Source organism: Carettochelys insculpta, chromosome 1 (genome assembly GCF_033958435.1).
Source record: "Carettochelys insculpta isolate YL-2023 chromosome 1, ASM3395843v1, whole genome shotgun sequence".
NCBI classification, from domain to species: domain Eukaryota; kingdom Metazoa; phylum Chordata; order Testudines; family Carettochelyidae; genus Carettochelys; species Carettochelys insculpta.
Genome location: NC_134137.1, coordinates 104,705,687 through 104,724,734, shown reverse-complemented (window position 1 = coordinate 104,724,734; position 19,048 = coordinate 104,705,687). Strand labels below are relative to the sequence as shown.

The window sequence follows — 19,048 nt, the reverse complement described above, 5'->3', positions numbered from 1 at the left end:
GTCCCACTGCAGCCCTAAATGGCAACAGCCTTAGACATTCCTCCTCCTTCCACAGCCTCTTCACTGGGGCTGTTGCGCTGGGTAGCTCCCCCAGCCCTCCTGCTCCCAGCAGTTAAGTCCTTAAAACCACTTAACTCAAGTGTTAAGCTTTCAGCACCTAGGTATAAGATATTTGCCTGAGGCAGCAGTGTTAAGAAACGGCAAATGGCTTCTCTAACAGCCACATGCAGCTCAGAACTGCCCAGCTGATGACCCTTAACAAATCTAATTCTGACCCACGTTTGGGTCCCTACCCATAGGTTGGGAATCCCTGCTGTACATACATATACTACATCCTATTTTTGGTGCCAAAATGTTCAAATACATCAGACAAGTACCTAAATTAAATTAGTTTGTCAAGTTACAAGCACTTGGAACAAATCGGAGACTTTTACATGTGATTTAATGGGACTTTAGGGTTGCTCTTAGGAGTTTTTGCTTACAAGCAGAATTTGGGAACCATTTGTACTTTTGTATAGTGAGGGGTGAGTGTACTAGGTGTTTCAGATGAATGGACAGAACAGGGCAATTATCAAGTGATCCATCTGCTTGTCATCCACTACAAACTTCTGGCAGTCAGAGGATTAGGAGCATCTAGGGCATGGGGTTGCATCCTTGACCATCTTGACTAATAGCCGAAGATGGACCTATCCTCCGTTAAATTCCCTATTTCTGTTTGAACCCAGTTATAATTTTGGCTCTTACAATATACCCTGACAGTGTCTTCTACAGGTCTGCTGGGCGTTGTGTAAAGTTCATTTTATTTTTTTTAAACTTGATGCTTATGTGAAGGAGTAAATAAGACTCAGCGCTAGATTATAACATTCTGAGGACCTAAGCTATGTCAAGTATAAGGGCTCTATACTATTAAAATGAATTCCCTTTTCACAGGAAGGGCACCCAACAGAGAAACATGAAAGTATTATATTTGCATCTACACAAAGAAGAAGTTGTGAAAATAGAATCATAGTTTTTTTTTTTTTCAGTAGTCCTCTCTGTAACAAAACCATCATCATGGCAGAAATTATAAATACGTTCTTTGAACTTATTGCGTATGTAAGTAAAATAGGTGTAAACAATTCTGTATTTTTATATTGTAAATAACATTTATTAGAAGTGTTCTCAGAAAATTTTTTTCTGTTGAAGCATCTCAATATTGGAATTTCTTTCTGAATATGCGGTGAGACTCTTAAAGGCTGTAATATGGCAGTAGAAAATATGAGGCAATAGAGGGTATGGGATGCATATAACCCATGAGTTTAAAACCTTACTATTAGCAATATTAATTAACCCTGCTTTGAAGTTGCCGCTGGGAAGAATTAGCCTAATAAAGTGCTTTATATTCACCACAGCACTTGCTTCGTAATCTCCAGTCACCCTGATTAACATGCCTCTTTCAAAGTTGGGGGCAAGTGTAGACAAGCCCTTAATGTGTCAAGGGATGGATCAACTCTATACCTTAAATGAGTTCAAACTTTTTTTTATACACAGATGGCCAATCATGTCAACAGTCAGGTGCTTAGTTCTGTGCTGTGGAACCACATAGAAAGCCCTCCCCCCCAGTGTCTTTTTGTGTCTATTATTATTTTGTCCATAGGCGTCTGCCATCCAAAAGTTAACTATATGATTTAATGCGGTGTAATTCTTTTCTTTTAAACCTGCAGTGCATCCCATGTGGTTATGTCTCTTGTAGAAAACTATCCAAACTATCTGATAATAAACTTAGATAAGGTAAGAATTTATTTTTCCCTCTTCAAAGAAAAATGAAATCTGAATCACTTGTTATATAGCATCTTGAGAGTTTGCTTAATGCGGGGCAGGAATTGTGTGTTACACTTTGAATTTCTTAAAAACAGAGCTGGCAAGTTTCATTTGCTAATTTAGGGCTTGATCCAAAGCCCAATTCTGAAAGTCCACCTCAATTCTGTTAACATTCTTTGTTTCATGTACCTTAAAAACTAATTTTCTATTTGGAGTAGCCATGACTTAAAATCCACTTCTCAGCAATGTCATGCTTGTTATAGTGGGTTTGAAATACCTCCTCCAGATAACTTACTTGGTTAGACAGTGATTCTCAATGAGGGATAATTTTTTCCCTGGTGGTATGCAGAGGCCTTCCAATGAGGCACATGAACTCATGTAGATATTTGTCTAATTCATAACTTTCTACCTAAAAGCACTAGCAAAGTCGGTACAGATTAAGATTTCATACGAACAACTTATTTATATTGTGCTATATATTGTACACTGAAATGTAAGTATAATATTTATATTACAATGTATTTTATAATTTTGTGATTAAAATCAGAAAGTAAGCAATTTTCCAGTAACTCTGTGGTGAAATAACTTTTTTTTAAATATATCCAATATAGTAATCCAGTAGTTTTATGTGATAGGTGTATTGTGGGTATGCAAGATAAATCAGACTCATGAAAGGGAGTCAGTAGTCTAGAAAGTTTGAGAGCCACTGGGTTAGGTTAAAGACTGCTCAACTGCATATCCCATCAGATACAATCACTGAAAGCTCCAGGTAAGTAATTCCCTGAGCAGAAATTTAGACTTTTTCACCACCACAGCAAATCTTTGTGTGCTTCCATGATATCGCCAAACACAGTACAGGGGGCCTTCGTTATAAGTCCAGGTTACGTTCCTAAATAATGCAACTTACAGTAAAATGACGTATAAAGGGGAAGGAATATCCATAAGGAATAATGTAATTAGCCTGAGATACATTCCCAAAACATACAGTTCACACGCATGGTACATATAATGTGCCTATAACCCACAAAATAAGAATAGCAATACATAGAACAAATAAATAGATAAGCTGGCTCCCTGCAGGTCCCCCTGCTACCTGTTGGCACCCTCCCTCCCCCCAGGACTCCTGTTGCCTCCCCACAGCTCCCTGCCAGTCTCTCATGACTTCATTGCTCACTTCCAGGGCCACTGCATTACTGTGTCTGCCACCTGGCTACCACAAAGCTCACCTGTGTTCCTGGCTTTTGGTCCCTCAGCCCCTGAATGTTGTAAGGGCAGATCATGGGGCTTGTCTACACTACCACTCTCCTTTGAAGGAAGGATGGTAATTAGGGTATTGGCAGTTCACTAATGAAGTGCTGCGCTGCATATGCAGCACTTCATTAAGCAAATTCCACCCCCCTGCAGCAACTTCGAAATTTTAAACTTTGAAGTACTGGCTCACGCATCTGGCCACGGCTCACCTGCTGGTACTTCAAAGTGAGCTGCGGCTAGACACGAGCCAGTACTTCGAAGTTGCCGTGTGGGGGAATTTGCTTATTGAAGTGCTGCATATGCAGCGCAGCACTTCATTGTAGGGAGTCTGTCGTGTCCGACGATGACATCATGAGCGTGCATAGGTTCATTGGTTGTGGACTTGCATGTGGCCGAGGAGACCAAGCTTTGAATGGCATGGGTGTTCACAGTAGGAGCAAGGGAGTTGTCCTGGCTCTGTTGGTGCAGCTGCTGCTGTCGCTTTCTTCCTCTCAGGAGCATCAATGAGGTGTGTGCGTCATTAGTAAACTGCCAACACCCTAATTACCATCCTTCCTTCGAAGGAGGGTGATAGTGTAGAGAAGCCCATAATGAATCTGATTTCCTGAATTAATGACTTATATTGCTATCAGTTGTTTTGCATATAACTTATAATGCAGGCCTCCTGTAGTACACATCCTAGTAAAGTCTGGCCCAATCCTAAAAATATGTGTCTAGAACCTTAATTTTACCCATGAATAAGTATTTGCTTCAATGGAATTATTTACATTTGCATGTTTTAGAAGCAGGACATATAATGTTATCTCTGCAGGGTCTATTTAAAAAAAAAAAAAAAAAAAAAAAAAAAAAAAAAAGCAGCCTGGGAATTTTAAAAAAAGTTCACTTTCAAATGTTTCCTCTAAACATCAAGGCCCTGTGAGAGGCTATGTATAAACGTTGAGACTGTTTTCAGCTAAAGTGTTTAGTCATGCCTTAAGTGAAAATGTCAATGCAACTAATTATTGAGGTGCTGTCAGTGCATCTCTCAAACATTGATAACACTAATCTGCATCCGAAGTGTACTCCCTCCTGTAGATTTCAAGGGATTTTGTTTAACAGATATTAGACAAAAATAGAATTTTAAAATATTTAAACCTTCTTGTGTTTCAGTGTACCCAAGTGATTCTTATATGAAACACAATAGTTAATGTTTTGACTGGTCGCAATACTTTGTGTGCTCCTTTGCCTAAAAATACGTGATGTCACTAATGAACCTTAGAGTTATGATACTATACAATTACAGTAATCCCTCGAAATGCGATTTTTTTGAGTTGCTCTTAGCTCACATTAATCTCGCTTCCCCCTGGCCCCAGTTTAACCCCTCTCCCTGTGCAGCCCCAGCTCTCACCCCTGTGCGTGGCTCCAGCTCAGGGCCCCTTCTCCCCTTCCCCCCCCCCCCCCCCGCCCCCAGCTCTTGCTCAACCCCCTTCAGGGCTACACAGCCCCAGCTCAACTCTAGTCCCATCCACCCCTGCAGCCCCAACCCATTGCCAGGCTTAACCCTCCCCAACTGTGCCCTACCCCGCCCTGACTTACCTCTCAAAAGGAGCTCCAGGTGCTCCTGCTGCTTCCCTAGCTGCAGAATGTGCGTTCCACCAGGGAAAAAGGCTGCCTTCCTTGGCTTATACAAAATTTGTTGAGTTATGCGAGAGTGTGTGGGAACACAACCCTTGCATAACTTGAGGGACTACTGTACACTATAAACCTATGTAGACACCTCTAGGAATGTGTGCACAAGGTTGACTGCACAACCTGTGATTTGTTAGTAACGTGTCTATGGAAAAATGACAAGGTATTTTGAAGGTCTTGTGAAATCTTCAGTGAATTAATCTAGTTTTCATCTACTTTTTGAAAGCAGATGATATATAAGGGTTGTGAGGAAGGCTCTTATTTGAAGACAGCTGAGCTGACAACTTCCATTCCTTCTCCCCTCTATTAGAGAGCATTTGCGTGAAAATAACTCTCCTTTGAAAAACTTCAACTGTTCTCATTTTTATTTGCCATCTCACAAAGAACTGTTTTGGCTATGATGTAAAATCAGAGCACTAGATTGTCGTCAAAGTGAGTGAGCAGGTGGATCAGTTCTGATGGAGAATAGTATTCTAAAATATTGTTTAACTGATTATTACTAGATGTTTCAATCACCAGATAATGACGCAATACACCTTTTAAACAGAGAAGTGACTTCTCAGCACATCTGTTTTAAACAAAAGTTTTAGTACTGTCTCCTTGAGACAGTTAGAGACTTGCTCAATTAGTAAATAAAATTCTATATGAATTCCTATTTTCAAGAAAACTAATCCTGTGTACTAATACTTGCTTTTCCGCCCCTCAGCTGGACTATTGTGCAAGCTTGAAGAATCTTGAAACCATTTCTGAAAAGCGAAACTACAAGTTTATCCAGGTATGCAGACTTTAGCAGCAAACTAGCAAGTTTTATAACTGCAAAATCTCTGAGATTGGACAAGCTTTTACATCTGGGACTCTACAGAAATGACACCAGATGTGTGAATCTCCATCTTTTCCTTCTACTCTTCTTACACTATAGCAAATTAACTTCCACTTTTGCCCCATATATGGGTGTCCGTGTAGCATATTACAGCATACTACTTGATTCAGTGGCTATAATCTAAAGTATGTACCATCAATGTGTGGTATAACCTCTAAAATTTAATCAAGCCTCAGCATGGTGTAACTTCTGGACTAACTATTGGAACAATAGTATTTTGGAGAATCAAATACAGACTACTGGCAGAGCAGAATACTGAACTATATGGGCTGCTTGTATGTTGTATTAGGTAAACTCCTGTGCTCTTGTTGATCTGCTGAAAATGTTTTCTCATCCATGACTCAAAATATCAAATGTTCCTTGAAGATTTTACAAATGTGTGTTTTAAATGTATCCTGCCCATTTAGAAACCTTAAATGCCTGTAAATCCTGTGGCTTCTTGTGTCTGCTGTTCATATACACCTATGCCTCAACTTATGAACTTCTGATTTGCAAATGTTCACTACAGTGAACCATGTAAATATATACCTATTTTTCAATTTACGAACACTATTTTTGCTACAACAGAGAGTCAGCCTTCATCTGAGATCCATGGTGCAGTCAGTGCTTCATCGCCAGCTCAACTTTTGACTTACGAATTTTCACCCTGCGAACAGTTGTCATTGAACTAACTACATTTGTAAATTGAAGGATAGGTATACTCATTTTAGTAATAAGTGTAAACAAGTACAGTAAAATTCCTTTCATCCAGCATTTCTGGACTGGACAGGTGCTGGATTACCAAATTTTCTGGACTGTTGGGCATCACCATAACCCCCACATCCTAGTTCAGAACCACCCCCTCACGTCTCCAGCTTCTTCACCACCTCCTGGCCCCTCTGCAGCCTAAACCCACCCTAGGATTAACTCCCTTGCCCCCTCCCATGGTCCCAGCCCACCACCCAAGTCTCCTGAGTATCTCAGTGGAGTACTGTATGCCAGACGGTCAAACTTTGCCGGGTTATCTCCATAAATGGAACTCTTTTTCACCAGGTGCCTTATCAGGATTTCCTGTTATCAGAGGCCAGGTTAAAGGAATTTTACTGTAAAATGTTTTTCAAAGCTTTGAGCTCAGTGGAGCGAGACCTAAGAAGGAAAATGACACTGCTGAAGAAGTTTTAGTTTAAACCCAACTTGATACCATTGCCCTAGTCAGACTGGCAATGACTGCTTATGGGGTGGCATGTTCCAGAAGCCTGGAACTGGTCAAGTTTCCAAAGGCGAGGATGTGAATGTGACATGGCTGCTGATATAACAGGGATGTGACTTCATGTGTATGGACTTGCCATGATTTAGAGTCATAAAGGGCTATATGTGGGAATATGCCAATATGTACGCAGGATGGCTATATCTAATCAAGCTGATCCCAGAGTGGTAGAGGGCAGGCAGGTAAAGAGGCTGATCCAGATGTGAAGCAGATTAATGTGGGATGGCAGGTGGAGGTGCATCCAGAAGTGATGTGGTTAGCCTGAAATAGGAAAGAGTCCCTACAGAAACCATATTGCAGTATAACTCACTCAAAAATAGTTGTGGATCTTTCAAAGAAGGTTAAAGTGGGATAAAAAGCCAGTAAAGGGTAGGGATGAGGGGGAATTAGTGTGTGGACACAGGGTAGTTAATCTATATAAGATATAACTTTCCTATATAGACATTTGGGTTACTCTGCTATTTTTCCAGATAAATTGGGTTAGCTGCTTGTTCCCTTTCTTTTAAAAATTCTCTGCTGGTGTGGTAAAGCACTCTTTTTTTTTCCTTGGTGGATTGGGAGATTGCTTCTGAAACTGAAAAGCCTAATATAAATGCAAAGTATCAATGTGAAAAATGGGGCTGATATATTTTAAGATGGTGAAAGCAAATTACTAACATCGTTTAATTAATTTGCACAACAACTTTGAGATGTATAATGAAGTATTATCCTCCTACTGAGGCACATAAGTTTTTAAGTAACTCGCAGGAACAATCATTCATATACACAGAATGTAGTATCTGGTACAGATACATATTGGAAGGACCAAAACCCTGAGATTTTAATATGTTTGGGTAAATTGAAGAGAATTAGCATTCTTCATCATTCCCCACTGAAAATCACCAGAGTGTTTTATAACTCTCTGAAAGTTGTATTTGTTTTTCTAGAGGTACAGCATGGTACACGTTTTAAATCCTTTGCATGCTTTTTTGCAAATGCACTGGTTTCCATTAACATGGAAGTGCAGCAACCTACAGCACAGTTGTCAAAAATCTGACAATCTTCAATAACAAACAATATTGAGTAATACTAATGCTTTTTAAAGAGCATTTATCAGTGTGTGTTGGCTATAAGGTGAAGAAATAGGAAAATGTCAGCCTTATTTCCTATTGTGTTGGGTGGTATCCCCCCCACCTGAGCAAAGGTGAACCTTTGCTGTGAAGTTCTACAGCAGGCATATCAAACTCAAAGCTTACTGAGGGCCACACAAACAAAAACAGCTTTCAGAGCCACCAAAAAAAGTACTTCTAGAAAGTCCATATTTATTATTATAGACTATGTTCTAGGTATATTTTATAATATTTTTCAGGTATTTGAATACAATACAATTTTTTAATTGAGATTTTAATACTTAATAAATTTTATTGTTCATAAAATTTGAGAAAAGACAAATGTAGCAGTGAGGAAAGAAGGAGATAGATCAGGGAGAAAAGCCAACTCGGAAAAGCCAAAATATCTCGAAGAAAGAAAGGACAGATGGCTTTGCAGTGAACGTGCCAGCTAGGTATCAGGATGACTGCATTCTTTGCCATCAGTTTCATCATCTCTAAAAATGAGAATAACCTATCGCATAGGAAAGTCCAGTTACCAATGTGAATGAATGGGCTTGGAGATCTGTGGCTGGAAGGAGCAACAGCAAGAGTTAATTTAAAGAAGAGATATCCAAGGGCACTGGAGCTGTACAGACTCAGAGAATGAATATTAGGTCTGAGACAAACTGGTCACCACCAGGTCGCTGGTGGAACGCCCCGATATTATGTCACTAAGGGTGTACTTAAATCAGAACATTTGCATTGTACAGGCTTTGCTTTGTCAGTCGTTTGTGAACAGGTTTGAATGATGCTTTGGCTAATGTTATGTATTTTCTCCCTTGCCTTTGTACCAAGTGAGTACACAGGAAACCCCTCCCCTAATAGAGATTCCCATTCTTTCAGCAGGCCAGAGGAAATCACAATGGAACATTTTTTTTTTTCCCCCTGCACCAAGGAAGCAGGAAGAGGTGCCCTATGATGGGGTGTACCAAACCCACACTAACCAGAGGGGCGGCGGTTGGGCTTGCTGGGTGGAAAAGGCCCCTCCCCCGCAGCCATACTGGGCATGCTTCAACTGCTGCCCAAGTATAAAGGCTGGGGAGGTCTTTCACTTGTTGTTAGCCAGCAGTGGAGAAGGAGCTCCTCGCAGAAGCTGAGAGTAGCTGCCCAAGGAACAATGATGGCAGCAGCTGCAGCAGCAGCATCACTCCTAGGAGGTGCAGCCAGAGTTGAAGCAGTGCATCTAACTGGAGATGGGATAGGAAAGGCCCAGGGCAGGGAACTGGCAGGAAACTTTGGGGCTCAGCTTGTTGTAGTGGGAATCCCTCCTGAGCCTGTAGCTGGGTCCACATGCCCACTACCAACAAGGCCCTAGGCTGCAACTTGGTGGAGTGGGAGGGCCCAAGCTCCCCTGCCCCCACCCTTGTGAACACTGACTAGGCTGCTTAGGCCTGTGAAGCCTGACTAGGCCACTGGGACCCAACTAGGCGGTGGAGGACTGATTGGGCTGCTGGGGCCTGCAAATATTGACTAGGCTTCTGGGACCTGACCTGCTCGTAAGGCCTGACTGAGGGGACACAGACCAAGCTGTGGAGGCCTGAGGGCAACAGGAAAGTCCTCAGCTTAGGCATGGGGCTCGAGGCTCTGCCAAGGCCCCTTGAGGCTTGCATTTCCCCCTTCCATGCGCTAGCGCCTGGGCCCTTTGAGGCTTGAATTGCACTCCACCCATGTAACTCTGCCTTGCCCTCCTCTGCTCCTTGCTCCACCTCCTGTAGCTGCCTATTTGCAGCTGGCAGGCAGGCACACCTCTCCACCTCAGCCCATGTGGGTTTCAAAGTGGCTTTTCCTTCTCAAACCTTTCCGCCCACCCCATGTCTTTTCCATTCTCCCCCTTTTCTGTTTGCAGCTCTGAGGGCAGAGAACAGGGTACATCACAAGCACTGACAAGGACCTACTTTTCCCCTGTAGAGCCAGACAGTTATCTTCCTCCTCCTGCTCCTTCTGACCACTCACAGATCTCTCTAAGGGGCTTAGCCTTGCCCGTCTCCATGGTCTCTGGGCTTCTTCCCTGCAAAATCTCTAGTGACTGCCACGTCCCCAGAGGACTCTGCAGCGTTTGTGCTACAAACAGGCCAGTTGGTGGCAGGAAGAAGGGGACTGGGCTGGTGGCCGCAGGGGCAGGTATGGGTGTTGTCCTGCCTCTTCTGACTGCCTGTGTCCAGCCCAGGCATATTAAAATGCCAGGGCTCCTGTTTCTCCACGCGTGTGCAGTGGGGGGTCTTCAGGCTGTCTGTGAGGGCCTGGGTGGGCTGCACGTAGATGTTTCATTAATGTCTAGTTGGGAGCCACGAGAAAAAAGGTGATAGGGGCACATGTGGCCCCATAACAGTGTGTTTGATGTGCCTGTTCTACAGAATAGTTACATTATTGGAACTATTGCTGACTAGTTGGTTGCTCTGCTTCTGAAAATTATGGACTAGATCAGGGGTAGGCAACCCCCAGCATGAGTGCCGCTTCTAGCACACAAGCCACTTTCAAGTCGCAGGTGGGAGCAGCATGGGAGGGGGTGGGAACATGGGCTGGAGCCACTACACACGCATGCCCTCCGCTAGACCCTGCTCTGAAGCATTGGGTTGGAGCTCTCCATACACCCACCCCAAGCCTGGGGCTGGAGCTGCCCCCTATACCCCGTCCCATTCCCAACCACCCCTCTTGCCCAAGTGTGGAGCTGGAGCCGAAGCCTGCCCCCCCACCCCCCCCCAGAAGCAGGGTACTGAAGCCCAGGGCCCTGTCTAAGAGAAGTGGAATACCACCCCAGTCAAGGTAAAAGCCCTGCTGAGACCTGATACTGAGGGGTGCAGTCAGAGACCAGCAAGGGGGAGAGATGCAGCTAGCCCTGAAGCATGGCACCCATCTAATAAAACTTTGGATGTTCAGGTTAAGTTCTTGGTCCCAGGGTCACCCACAGACAGTGAGTTCCAAAGATGAAGTACATGTTTTGTAAACGATCATTTTCTTTGACCAGTTTTAAATTTGTTGCATTTTAGTTTCATTTTACTGTCGCCTTTTTCCTGGGTTATGAGCAGGGATCCTAGTTTTCTGTAAGAAACTAACCAAAATAAAAATTATTTTCCATGATTAAAATGAAATCTGACAGTAGAAATTTATTAATGAAGCCGTTTTAAGTAGGACTATTAGTGATGTTAAAAGTATCGCTGGTACTTGTGTAGTAGCGAGAGGTCAAAAGGTCAACTTTTTGGCACTCTGCTTGGGAAAGGTTGCTGATCCCTGGACTACCTAGAATGATCTTCCACTTTTAGAAGCCACTAGGTGTCGCTATTCATTCACATAGTCATACTACCTTTTATAGTTCTCCATAATATAGCTAAAACTTCTGGTTAGCTTGGGTACTATCACAAGAGATATTTATTAAATTTCTACTGGAGCTAATGCAGCTCCACAGTTAATGGATAATGTACATAAATAATCATATTTAAAAATAAATATGATTCTGTATACATTAAAGAGCCTTGAAAAACATGAAGTAGGTGTCGAGCTCCTCATTTTTTTTTTTTTTTTTTTAGAGGGAGATCTAAGTTATCTAAAATTTGATCACAAAGAAAAATGAGATTCTTAATACATAAACTACAGAAACTGCCAGTTTTTAATTTTTTTTAAAGTGGGTGTTTGATTTGATTTTTAGCAATATTTTTTTGCTTGCTCTTCTGAAGACTTTTTCTTTTTTATATAGGTAGTCTATTTTTTTTAACCAATTTTTTTCTTTTAAGTGACAGAACTTTTGACCTTATGGCTTAGTGCACAAATTCTGGCTTAAGGAATATTGTTATAAGGCAGAGTTCTTTCACTTGCTGTGTCGGTGATAGTTCACATTCCAATTCATGAAAATATGTTCCTAAGTTAATATGCATGTGCTAAGGTAAACCTACTATGTATATTTAGAGAGTTTGTGCATCTGTCTGTGTTTGTCCGTCTATCTATGAAACTGTTTGTTTGTTCAAGAACTCCTAACGGGTAAGTGCTAGGACCCCCAAATATGGTATGCAGTTTCCTCTTAACGTAACTTAAAGCAAAGGTCAATGTTTAGTTATGCCAGGGCAGTGAGATTGTGCCATGCAGCCCCTGCTGCCCTGGGCTGCAGCCCCTGCTGCCCAGTCCCAGGGGAAAGCCGGCAGATGGCCTGTGCAGGAACCTCCCCATTCTGAGCTGGACCTGAGCAAAGCCAAATGAGTCTTTTCTAGTTAATTAGATAATTTCGAAGATGTAATTTTGTGATGTTTTCTAATACTGATAGTTGCTCTTGCCATTACTAAGTCAATCACTATTTATTCTGTGTAATTTAAGAATTATTTTAATTTTGACAGCAGCTTGTTCTGATGCGGAAGCTATTAGTTTGGGAAAAAAATCCCTCAGATTGATTTAGTAATATGCACTTTATTCAGTTAATGAATATCGGTTAAATTAACTGGTTCTCTTACTGATAAAAGTAATATTGCTGATATTTTAATAATAGGGCTAGTTTGACCTGCAAGCGTGAGGGTTTTCCAGCATTTTATTTCTTCTAGCTGTAAAATGTATGGAGGGGACTAAATGACTAAACATGATTTGGGAATTTATTTTGTCAAATACAAGTTGAACCTCTCTAGTCTGGCACTTTCAGGACCTGACTGGTGCCAAATTAGAGAATTTGCTGGACCACAGGAGGTCAGTATTGTCTAGCAGCATTACCAACACTTCTACTGCTTACTGGACTATTTAGAAGGCATGTAATTTATACATTTACAGCTAAATTACAGCACAGAACACTGAGGGCCAGGGCTGGTGGCTGTAAACAAAATTTGAGACCATGGGAAACTTGGCCCACCCATGATAAGTGGTCTGGCTCACTAAAATCATGCTGGATTACAGACATTTCGAAATAAGTTTTCTGGACGAGAGTGGTCCAAACAGTAGTTTATTGTGACTATCAGCAGAGTAGAATTAGTTTGTGTTTAATCTTCTCTTTTTTTTTTTTTTTTTTTATGGCTATAGATTAACAGCAGTTGTGTTAGTATGACATATTGGGCAGTGCATATACCTCACTGACAGAATTGGGCAACTGATGCAACTTTTGGTTGGAGAGCAAGTATTCCTCACTTTGCTGTTTTAAGAGCGGGTTAGGAGTATGTTGGTGGATGGGGTGCAGCTGCCAGTAAAATAGGAGTTTGCATCCAAAATGAGAATTTGATTAAGGAAAGAGGAACTATGCTATCTGAAATGGACTTGTTCATCTCCGTTCTTTCCATTTCCTAAATCGTCTTCAGAAAAAATAGATACTTCTCATGAAAAAAGGAAGTTTTCAGTTAAATTACAGTTGGACATTTTTAAGAGTTTTAATTCAAGGGAAGGAGAGAGTGAGGCGTGGGGAGAAGATTTATAGTATATTTTGCAATAGATGGCAGTTCCAAGGGGAGCATTTTTTGTAACTCTGAGCCAGATTGTAAAGCCCTTATTTGTGCTGATGAGCATTTACTCTTTGAGGCAGTCCCACTTTTATATGTGTTCCATAGTGTAGCCCTTTTTGATTCTCCTGTACTACATATATATTATTGAAAAGCATATTTAAAAATTATAGACTGACTTAGCAGTATACAAGTAATCAACAGGAATGCAGTCCTGCAAAAAGTCACCAGTAAAATGAACAAACCAGACTGTATACTGTTTTTACACTGTAGAAAACACGTTACAATTAAGAGTCATAATTCCATTATCAAAAGCTGAAGTGGTTTGCTGTCTGTTTTACTCTGTTTTTCTCCTTAGGGTGACATCTGTGAACCCCATTTTATAAAGCTGCTGTTTGAAACTGAGAAAATTGATATAGTACTACATTTTGCAGCACAAACCCATGTAGGTGAGCATTGTTGAATGTTGTAATAAATCCACTAAGTGTTTTGTTTGAAACAAGTAACCTATTTATGTTGTTGCTATTTTCATTCATGTTTCCTTCATATTAAATCAAAGGACTATAAATGTCTTTTTAGTATAGCAACATGAAGTAGCACTGTAAGACTCAGGGTCTGTCAGTGTTTCCATTGTAAATCTCTGAAAACAGATTTATAACTTAGGAACAACAACAACAAAAAAAAATGTCCACAGGCAAAAAGTAGATGTTGCAAAGTTTCATCTAGGGAGTAGGCTTAAAAACAACTTTGATTCTTAAGCTAAAAGAGTGCAAAATATAGTTTACTAATGTCTGGTGAGAGTTATCAATTTTGCATCCCTCTGAACCTAAATGAGTAGTATGACATTACACTTTGCTTCTAATTGTTGTCAGAAGCATATGTTCAATTTCCAGTTAAATCAGTGAGGCTAGATCTACACTACAAAAACAGTCAACGTTAATAAATTTGACTTTAACACTGGATTTTATGAAATCGAAGTTGAGTATCTGCACCTGCCCATAAAGTCAACTTAAGTGCATCCCCACTTAATTGCCAAAGTTTGACTGTTGCAGCACTGCTTTGTGGGAACCTATCCCACAGTTCCCTCACCCCCGTGGCATTCTGTGTTCTTTTGCTGGGAACAAATGGGGGGGGAAAAAAGCCCCACAAGTGGTTGTGGGTATATGATGTCATCTTCCCACACTGCATTGTTCTCATTCCCCTCTCACTGAAAACACTGAGCATCCTTGATATTTACTCAGCATAGATTCATCCACCCACACAGAAATGAGAGGATGGCTCCATGTGTGGAGCTCTCTTGTGACTCTGAGAAATCATGATGTGATGTGGTCACCCCGCGGGCTGGAAAGAATAGGAGTTCAAATTGGTGGACTTCATGTTTCCTCCTGCACACCTGGAGAGCAGCAGAGGTGAAAGTGGCAAGAATGGACACATTTGGGGCATTGTGGGATGCCTCGAGAGGCCCATAAAATTGATTTAAAGTAACGCTGTTTCCACACTAGCACTAGTTCAGTATTTTAAATTTGAACTTGGCATTACACTGCATTGGAGGGATGGGGAGAGAAAGTCAACCGTAGCACCTGTTAAAATCAACCTAATTGCACAATGGTCCCCCGGGTTACACCAAGGTTCCATTCCCATGCACCCTCACATAACTGGAATTTCGCGTAAGTAAGGGGTGGCTTTATTTCCCCAATGGACTGCACATTCTGTAGCTGGGGAAGCAGCAAGAGTACTTGGGGCTTCTTTTGAAAGGAAAGTTCTGGGGTTGGGAGGGATCGGAGGGGGCAGTTGGGGAGGATTAAGCCTGGTGGTGGGTTGGGGCCATGGGAGGGGGGAAGAGGGGTTAAAGCTGGTGTGGGCAAGTGCTGGGGGGTGCGCCTGAGTTGAGCCAGATCTGTGTGTGGAGGGTTTGAACCAGGGTGGGGAGCTGGAGCTGCACGTGGGTGTGAACCAGAGGGACACTGTGGGGGTTTGAACTGGAGCAGAGGGTTTGAACTGGGGTGGCAAGGTTTGAACCTGGGCTGTGCAGGGCCAGGAGAAGTGGGATTTTCAGTTGTGCTTACCTCACATTAATCACACGTTTTGAGGGTTTACTTTATTTTCAGTGAAGACAGTTGCATTGTAAAATCAAGCTGAGTGCCTTAAAATTGACTTTATGCTCTCGTGTAGACATAACTGGAGTCATGTAAATATCCAGGAAAGTACTGGACTTAAAATGTAGGAGTTTTGTAAAATCCTTTGGGGTGCCTAAATATAAATGAACATTATTCAATGGGTATGTCAACAGAAGTATCAATAAGATAAATTCCGTTTTTCAGATATTTTTTGGGATTATTTTACCTGCATTCCACACAGTAATTCTTCTCCATCAGTACCACTACTACCATTCCACAGTGAGCATTTTCAGATACTTCTATTTTCTCAAAAGCTACCAGGTACAAAATAAAATTCCTTTACCCTTTTTTTTTTTTTTTTTCCTTGTACTCCTCACTCCCACTATTCCTACCCATTTTCCCCAAAATAAATTATACTGGTATTAAGGGCAGGGCACAGTTTATTTCTGGTACAGATAGGTTTAAGGATAAGTATTGCAGAGCCATCTTGACTAGAATCATAGCTTTGTATGGGTGGACAGAAATTTTCCTTCATTTTGTTTCCTGCACTGTCAGTTCTTGAGGCTGGGCCTTGAAAGGTTGCTTCAGTGCCTCTGTTTCTCACCCAACTTCTGAAGCACAATGCCTTATAAACCTGTTCTGTTTGTTCTAGAAAAACATGGCACTTTGATTTGTGAACATTTTTTCCCCACAATCCAAGACACCTGCATTGTATTTCACAGTCTGCAGCAGATTTAAAGTCATTCATGAGATTTCAGGTTGGGGCCCTTTTTGCCCTGAGGTCTCACGTGAAAACTGGTGGTTCAGGGCTTGTACATGAAACTCTAACTTTTGATTGCTTCTTTCTTGGGGAGGTGATTTTTAAATGAACGGGAATATTCTTCCCCCTCTTCTGTTGTGAACCTCCACCCTAGATTGGATCATTTATCTATTACACATTATTGTATCAAAGAGAAATGCTGGAGCATTACAATTATAAAAAGTTCTGACATTGTTAGAATGTCAGATTTGAAGTAGACTTTAACACCATAGATCATTTGGGTGTAGTTGTCTGTGGCTGGGTCTACACTTGCCCCCAACTTTGAAGGGGGCATGGTGATCAGGGCCACGGGAGATTACTCATGAAGTGCTGTGGTGAATACACAGCACTTCATTAAGCTAACTTTCTGCCATGGCAACTTTGAAGCTTGAAACTTCAAAGTGCTGGAACGCACGTACCAATGGGCACTTTGAAGTTCCCGTGCTATTTTGAAGTCCTTTTTACTCCTCAAAATTTTGAGGAGTAAAGGGAATGGAAGCAGCATGGGTGCTTTGAAGTGCCTGTGGCTACATGTGTGCCAGCACTTCGAAGTTTGACGCTTCAAAGTTGCCACAGGGGAAAATTAGCTGAATGAAGTGCTGTGTATTCACCACAGCACTTACATTAGTAACCTCCGTGGCCCTGATTACCATGCGCCCATAGACACACAGGGATAACAAATGTTAGTTTTTATGTATGTGTATTCAGATTTTTATATCAATTCATAAAGTTTTTACATTGAACATGGTTATTTTCTTGCATGCACTGAAATTTTTGGCTTTTTTTATTCATATGAACATAAGTGAAATTTCCATTGGTTTGGATTACACTAGACAGGTTGTGTGGGGAGCACTTCTTACAGGGAAAAAATGTGGGGCCCAAAGTAAAACGTTTGCTCACCCCCTGGCTTATCTAATGAGGGTTGTAAAAACTGTTTCAGTAATAATAAATTAATGTTTTGGATATTGTATTGTAACCTGTACTTAGGCCATGCTTGTTAGTCTTTTTTGTTATATGAGAGGGGGTTGGTTGTATTGTAACTAAAATTAATTGACTGACTGCCATTTAAATTGGTTAATTAACTCTGCTGTAAAAGTACTCTTTAAACATTTTATTCCTGGTTGCAGTTCACATTAGAATTGGTCATGGTTCAGTACCAGGTTCATACGTTCCATGGAGCAAATGGAGGAATGTCTGTATTTGCCTTTATATGGTAGAACCCCAAGATATGTGCACTCAAGTTGTGTGTGTATTGATTTAATGTAACTCAGGGTGGTGGGGAGCTGGCACCTGGCTCTGGGCTCTCTGCCATTGATGGGGGCCAGGAAACTGGCCAGCACTGCAGCGCTCGTCAGTTTCCTGGCTCCTGTGAGTCAGGGAGCTGGGAGCCAGGCTATCTGCTGCCCACCACCACAGGAGACAGGAAAGTGACCAGTTTGAACAGACCATCCCTGCTGACCAAGTCAAAGGCCTTGGTCAAGTCGATGAAGGCTGAGTAACATGAAATTTGATTTATGTGGGGTTGCACAAGAACACAACTTCTGCGTACGTTGGGGGTCTACTGTAATTATGTTAGTTGGCAATCAATAAGTTCAAACACCACCAAAAACAATCAACCCTACAGTATCTATTGATATGGTTCCTTAATCCATTTTTTTTACTTTGTGATCTTTCTAAGGTCTTCAGTGCCTTAACTGAAAACTTTTCTTTCTTTACCCTAGTGATATTAAAATTTAAGATAAACTAATTCTGTTATAGATCTTTCATTTTGGCGTACCCCGGAATTCACTTATGTGAATGTTTATGGCACTCATGTTTTGATCACTGCTGCCTATGAAGCCTGTGTGGAGAAGTTCATTTATGTCAGCACTGATGAAGTATATGGAGGCAGCATTGATGAGGTGAGCTTGAAAACAGGTGTGTGTGTGTGTGTGTGTGTAATTTTATACCTTTGCTTGTTTTATGTATATTTTTTTCAGATCTTGTTCTGTTTAAAAAATAACTTGCCATGGTTTCTGTGATTTGGATGATCATATCCTGCATGTGCTGTTTTTAACCACGGTGAAATTTATAAACAAGTACTGATTGAACAAAAGTATAGTTTAGTAACAGTCTCTTACAAATATTTCTCTGATTTGTGCATTATATTGCATGCAAATTGCCTTGAACAGTGGGTAGAAAGTAAAAACAAATGTATTTGAAAGAAGTGGTATGGGAAGAAAGTCATGTCAAATTTTTCCCAGGTTCTTTTGAGCTGCTTTATGTAAAAGCTTAGTGTTCTTTGTGCTTACATAAAGTGTAATTTTTTTTGTTTTGTTTTATGTGGCTGGAAACTTGTTTCCCTATATATTAAGGGCTTCTGTAGGCATCCTTCAGTCTGCATAGACTATGGATTGCGCCCTTCATAGTTTCAACTGAGGACTTCATTTACAGCGTCTGTTGTGACTATGAAGACCCACACGAGAGTGACAGTCCTCGCTGCATCTCTTGCAGATGTGGTGGGTGTCTGGCAAGTCCTTAGTGTGCTTTCTGTGTGCTTGCTTCTCCTCTGCTAGCTGTCTGATCCTCATCTCGCCCTTCTAAAGGCCCTTGTGTAACCCCTGCCTCCATCTGCTGCGGTCATCTGCTAGTTCTTCCCAGTTGTCCAGCTCGATGTCCTACCTCTGAGGTCTCTCTTGCAGACATCTTTGTAGCACAACTGGGGGCATCCGGGAGGTCTTTTGCCAGAGGCTAGCTCACCATACAGGATGTCTTTTGG

General features: G+C 41.5%; 1 protein-coding gene across 5 annotated transcripts in view; it reads left to right on the top strand.

Moving 5' to 3' along the window:
* Positions 1-19,048, top strand: part of TGDS (TDP-glucose 4,6-dehydratase) — a 41,155-nt gene that overhangs the window by 1,451 nt on the left and 20,656 nt on the right. For 4 of the 5 annotated variants that reach the window (XM_074989165.1, XM_074989188.1, XM_074989198.1 and 1 more), the window contains exons 2-6: positions 1,704-1,770; positions 5,426-5,494; positions 13,733-13,823; positions 15,696-15,812; positions 18,049-18,191. In XM_074989165.1, coding sequence (XP_074845266.1) covers positions 1,704-1,770; positions 5,426-5,494; positions 13,733-13,823; positions 15,696-15,812; positions 18,049-18,191 — 487 coding nt within the window. The remainder of the gene's footprint in view (positions 1-1,703; positions 1,771-5,425; positions 5,495-13,732; positions 13,824-15,695; positions 15,813-18,048; positions 18,192-19,048) is intronic. The other variant, XM_074989171.1, reaches the window with a different exon arrangement.